Genomic DNA, 6179 nt, shown 5'->3' with positions numbered 1-6179 from the left:
GGTTCTAACTGAGACAGGAAGGAAGGAGGCAGAGCACAACCATTAAAAGAATGACAGCCATTGGGAAGAACAGGATACCAAAGAAAGCGGTTAGAACCTACCTGGAAATTGTTCATGACAAGAGGTCCATATTCCCCTATAACATTTTCCCTATTATAATCATACCCAGTCACAGTTCCTGATCATTTGATGTTCTTAAAAGATACCATTATTATTCACCAAGGGCATAACATCTTCCCTTAATGAACTATAATTCTGCAGGAACATAGTTCACATTTATTTAAATTTTTAGCTGTATCCACTGAACTTGATTTTATTTTTTGCATTTTTAGATCATAAACCATATGGAGTTAATTATCGTTCCTGAATTAATTTTAGTGGAAGGGAGAGTTAGACAAATGTGTTTTAAGTATATAATGAATATTATTTTTATTCTCCTCAGTACCCTCACTGTCTATCAGAATATCTCCCATATATATTGTTTCATAATGGGTTATAAATATAAATAATTTATGTGTGGTTTAAAATGCCTCACAGCCGGACAAAGTGAAAGTCTCTTTTCTAATCCATATTCCTGCATCCCACTCCCCAAAGGTAACCACTGCTATTGTTTGATTTGTATTTGGCATGCATTTTTCTGTGCATATTGAAATACACATACGTAAATAGATACAATGGTTTACACATTAACTGATTTGTTTGTTAGATATGAAATTGGAATCACAGAATAACACTGATCTGCTACTTATGTTCTTCATTTAACAAGATGTGTGCTTTTTAAATTGTTTTCATTAAGGTATGATTTAGAGAAAATAAAATTCACTCCTTTCAGTGTCCAGTTCTATGTCTTGAAAAGTACACACACTTGTATATGTACACTTGTATACAGTTGTATAACCACACCACAATCAGGATATACGAGTTCCATTATGCCAAAAAATTCTCCTGTGCCTTTTTGTAGTCAACCCATTCTCCCCACCTCAACCCTGACAACGACCTATTTGTCTTCTGACTCCCAAATTTTGATAGCTGTAGGTTTTCACTTTTATTTTCATTTTAATTCTGTTCTATGTATTTTTAATTGAAGTATAGTTGATTTCTGTTCTACGTATTTTTGATTTCCCTTGAGACTTTCTCTTTGACCCATGAATTAACTTGATATGTGTTGCTCAGTTTCCAAGTTCTTAGAGATTTTCCTGTTATCTTTCTATTATTAATTTCTAGAATTTTATTCCATTATTGTCAGATAACACATTCTGTTTGGTTTCAATTTTTTTAAGCTGTTAAGGTTTGTTTTATGACTCAGGATATAGTCTATCTTGCTGAATGTTCCATGTGCATTTGAAAAGAGTGTGTATTCTGCTGTTTTTGGGTGGACTGTTCTATAAATGTCAGTTAGATCTAGTTGGTTGATGGTGGTGTTCAGTTCATCTATAACCTTGCTAATTTTTTGTCTACTAATTCTATTACTGAGAGAGGAGTATTGAAGACCCAAATTATACTTGTGGATTTGTCTATTCCCCTTTCAGTTCTGTCAGTTTTGCCTCTTGTATTTTAAGACTCCGTTGTTAGATATAATACATATTTAAAATTGTTGTATCTTCCGGGTGAATTGACTGACTCTATTTATCCCTGGTAACTGTGTTTGCTTTCAAGTCGACATTGTCTGATAATGTAAAGAATCTATAGATTCTCCTGCTTTCTTCTGATCAGTGTTTGCGTGGTGTATTTTTATTCATTGTTTTACTCTTAAGCTACCTATATCATTATATTTGAAGGGAGTTTCTTGTAGACAACATATAGTTGGGCCATTTTTGTTTTTTGTTGTTTTATAAATCCATTCTGACGATCTAAGTCATTTAGTTATGTATTTAGACCGTTGACAATACATTATTGATATGTTTCTATTTAGATCTACCACTTTATTTTGCATGTTTTGTTTGTCCTCTCTGTTTTTCATTACCCTGTTTCCCCTTTCTTTGGCTTATCTGAATGCCTTTTAGTATTTCATTTTAATTTTCTATTCTGAATTTGAATATATCTCTTTGCATAATATTTTTGTGGTTGCTCTGTGGATTACAAACTCCCTACTTAACTTTCCACAGTCTATTGAGAATCAATACTCAGAATCATTATGTTACCACTTCAGTTGATATGTAGAAACCTCACCTTAATAGATCCCCTTACCCTCCCCCCTTTACATTACATTTGCCTTATGTATTATAACTACACTGAAATCTACATAGATACCTACTATAGCTACTTTATTGAAAACTCCATCTGTTAATGTTATATTTTGCTGTGATTTTCCACTATTTACCATGATTTTGGAAACCCATTCAGCTGCATCTTCATATTCACTTTCTCCCTAGATCTCCATGAATTCTAAATTGGTGGAAATGTAAATTGGTACAGCCACTATGAAAAACAGTACAGAGGTTCCTTAAAAAACTAAAAATAGAGTTGCCATATGATCTAGCAATCCCACTCTCTGAGCATATATCCAGAGAAAACTCTAATTCAAGATACATGCACCCCACTGTTCATAACAGCATTCTTTACAATAGCCAAGACATGGAAACAATCTAAATGTCCATCGACAGATGAGTGGATAAAGAAGAGGTAGTATGTATATACAATGGAATACTACTCAGCCACAAAAAAGAATGAAATAATGCCATTTGCAGCAACATGGATGGACCTAGAGATTATCATACTACGTGAAGTCAGAAAGAGAAAGACAAATGCCATATGATATCACTTATATGTGGAATCTGAAATATGATACAAATGAACTTATTTACAAAACAGAAACAGACTCACAGATATAGAAAACAAACTTATGGTAACCAAAGGGGAAGCGGGGGAGGGAGTGATAAATTAGGAGTTTGGGATTAACATATACACACTACCATATGTAAAATAAACAACAAGAACCTACTGTATAGCACAGGGAACTGTATTCAATATCCTGTAATAAACTATAATGGAAAAGAATATATGTATATATATCTATAACTGAATCACTTTGCTGTACGCCAGAAATTAATACAACATTGGAAATCAACTATACTTCAGTAAAAAAAAAAAAGTAATATAGGTCATTGTTAATAAATTAAGCAATACCTGGGACAGCATTGAATGCCAGTGTCCAGAGAAATTAGAGCACTTAGAGCCCTGGTGGCTTCAGGATACAACGGGAAAAGCTTTAGAGTAATTTCAAGCTCACGTACTGAGCAGGTACCCATAGCAGTTCCCCTGATTTACTTCACCTCTCCTAACTTCTTACCCTTATCTAAATTATAGGATTAAATAGGGACTTCCCTGGTGGTGCAGTGGTTAGGAATCCGCCTGATAGTGCAGTGGACATGGGTTCGAGCCCTGGCCCAGGAAGATTCCCACATGCCTTGGAGCAGCTAAGCCCATGAGCCACAACTACTGAGCCTGCACTCTAGAGCCCATGAGCCACAACTACTGAGCCTGCATGCCACAACTACTGAAGCCCACATGCTTAGAGCCAGTGGTCCACAATAAGAGAAGCCACTGCAATGAGAAGCCTACACACCACAACGAAGAGTAGCCCCCACTCTCTGCAACTAGAGAAAGCCCACGCGCAGCAACGAAGACCCAATACAGCCAAAAATGAAATAAATGAATACATAAATAAATAAATTAAAAGAAATGTTTAAATTATAGGATTAAATAGGTAACTGAATAAGTGTTAAGAGTAAAGGAGATACAATTTAGAGTACCATTTGTTTACATTCATTTCCTACCCTCCATATCATCTTTCTCAGAGGAGACGTCTGTTCTGACTGATCCCTTTCTACCCACCATCTTAGAAAGCAGTCATTCACATAATCCCCATACTTAATTCTCATCATCATCAATCATCATCACCAACACCAACATCTGCATAAGAGGTCACTGTGTATATGAAGCGTTTGTCAGTCTTCTTTCATTATCACCCTCCAGGAGCCCTTTCAGACATTTTTTGCCTAATTACCCCCAGCCCCACTCCCCAGCGGAATGTGAAATTGTTAATACTCCAGATGTAGTTTATCTGTTTATGTACTGTGGTCCTTTGGAAGCTCACAGACCGTTGTAATATCTATGAAAACCCTAACCTCAAGAACCAATCTTTGACCTCTTGGGGGTGATGTCATCTGTTGAGAATGCATGGTATATTGCGATTAGGGCAAAAGCTGGAATCCCATTCCTGCTCCATACATCCCTCGATCCACACGAGAACATCTGTCATGATTAGATGCCCAGCCTCGATAGACCATCCATGGAGCCACCCTCATCCCTCTCTGGGAGAAATTTCACTTTCCTCTCTGTGTCCTCAGATGCCCTTTCCTCCCTAGCAGGTACAAGCAGCCTAATCATTTCCATAAGTTTTCACAAAGGACAGAAGAAACACTGGCTTCAGACAGCTTCTGCTTCCAGCCTGGTCACAAACTTCCCACGCGGCAGGGGGAAGGAACACCAGGCTTGGCTTCCTGCTGCTGGGAGGGTTAACACAGGGAGAACAGAGATTAACCACCTCAGCAGTACATGTCCTGATACCTTTGCTAAAGATCTGCCACCAGCGACTAAAGGTGACCAGGCTGCCAGGTCCCACCCCTGGCTCTGGCTGTTGGCGTGGGGAACAACCTCTTTGCCATTTGTCTCTGTGCTCAAGAGCACTTGCTTTGTAGTCACACACATCCAGGAAGAGAGGATAGTGATACATCACTAGTGGGGCTGTTGTGAGATTAAATCCAGTCACTAACATGAAGAACCTAGAGCTGGGCCCCTCTAAACAACCTGCTTCATAAATAGTAGCCCTTTCCTCCGTCAATCAGAGAGCTCATGTGGTCCTCACCCGCCCCTTCAGTTGGGGCCCCTTAACCAGACTGCAGGTCAGAATCACCTTGGGGATCTTTTTCTAAGCCCTCCTATGAATTTCCCTCGTTGGCGGAAAGAGGGCTTCTGTATCAAAAGCCACTCAAGTTATTCAGCCATGATAATATGGGCCTTAAAAAACAGATATGCCCATTTGGCACCCGTAGTGTGTGGCAGTGTCCATTTCCCCTTCATTCCACCAGCATCAGTTATGAACAGCTTTTGTCTTTATTGCTAAATATGATCTCTTCTTTTTTCCAGACCAGTCCCAGTGGAAGAGTCACCTCAGCAGGTCTGTCCTTAATGTTATAAATTCACAGGCTCCTCCCCTAGGGTTGCCAGATTTAGCAAATAGACATACTGGATGCCCAGCTGAACTTGAATTTCAGATGAACAAAGTAATACTGCATGTGACAAATTTACACAAAAAAGGATTTTTTGTTTATTTTAAATTCAAATGTAAATGGTTTAAATATAACCTGGTAACCCTACACATGGAGGGATCTGGAGGGGAACCAAGGTGCTCCAGTCAACAGCCGCAGCTGAGCCCCTAGCAGAAGCCAGAACCCATGCTCATCCATGTGAGTGAGCTCTCTCAGATGTACCAGCCTAATGGAGCCTCCAGCTGATGGCAGCCCCAGGTGAGACACCACATGGAGCAGAAAACTATCCAGCTGAACCCAGTCAACCCACATTATGCTGAGAAATTTAAAAATGGCTATTGTTTTGGTGGTGTTTGTTAAACAGAAATGGACATCTGAACCGTGTAGTTTTGGTGAACTCTCTTTTTCTATAGTCTGCAATCTTTGGATAAGATAGGGACTTGCTGCTCTTTGAAGGTTCGATAGGACGTCGTGATAATTTTGGCTATAGTCTCTGTGTGGGTTTATACGTGGGTATAGTTTTTGAAATTTCCTCAATTCCTCCTGGGATTCCCAAGATAAATGTTCACGATGTATGATTTTCATCATACTCTTGGAATTTTAGGAATTTATTCCTGAATTCCCTTCCACAGACGAGGCTCCACTGCACTCATGCTTGTGAAGGGAAGGAGAGGTATTGCTACAAACTGCTCCCGGAGGCACATGGAAAGCCGTATCCTCAGAAGGTGCCTTGGTGACTACGTTGTCAGAACAAGGGGTGTTTACTCATTTCAAGAAGGGTTTCTCAAAGAAGGTGTCCTGAAACACTTTCTCCTGCTACAGGGATAGCCTTGCAAGGAAGCCACTCTTCTTGAGTACACATAGGATGCCTTCCCCAGACCTCAGAGACATATGCATTGCAGTCCTGGT

General features: G+C 39.2%; 1 protein-coding gene across 6 annotated transcripts in view; it reads left to right on the top strand.

Moving 5' to 3' along the window:
• Positions 1 to 4968: 4968 nt before the first annotated feature.
• LOC309622153 (uncharacterized protein) overlaps positions 4969 to 6179 on the top strand; it is a 61238-nt gene continuing 60027 nt past the window's right edge. For 3 of the 6 annotated variants that reach the window (XR_014240556.1, XR_014240557.1, XM_082409293.1), the window contains exons 1-2: positions 4969 to 5528; positions 5903 to 6003. Coding sequence is in view for 1 of the 6 variants with exons in the window: in XM_082409293.1 (XP_082265419.1) it covers positions 5500 to 5528; positions 5903 to 6003 (130 nt within the window). In the remaining 5 variants the exon portion in view is untranslated. Of the gene's footprint in view, positions 5529 to 5704; positions 6004 to 6179 lie in introns of those variants that run through there. The other 3 variants (XR_014240555.1, XR_014240558.1, XR_014240559.1) reach the window with 1 other exon arrangement.

Source organism: Balaenoptera borealis (assembly GCF_965194805.1).
Source record: "Balaenoptera borealis genome assembly, contig: HAP1_SCAFFOLD_1658, whole genome shotgun sequence".
Lineage (NCBI taxonomy): Eukaryota > Metazoa > Chordata > Mammalia > Artiodactyla > Balaenopteridae > Balaenoptera > Balaenoptera borealis.
This window is presented reverse-complemented; position numbering and strand designations above follow the sequence as displayed.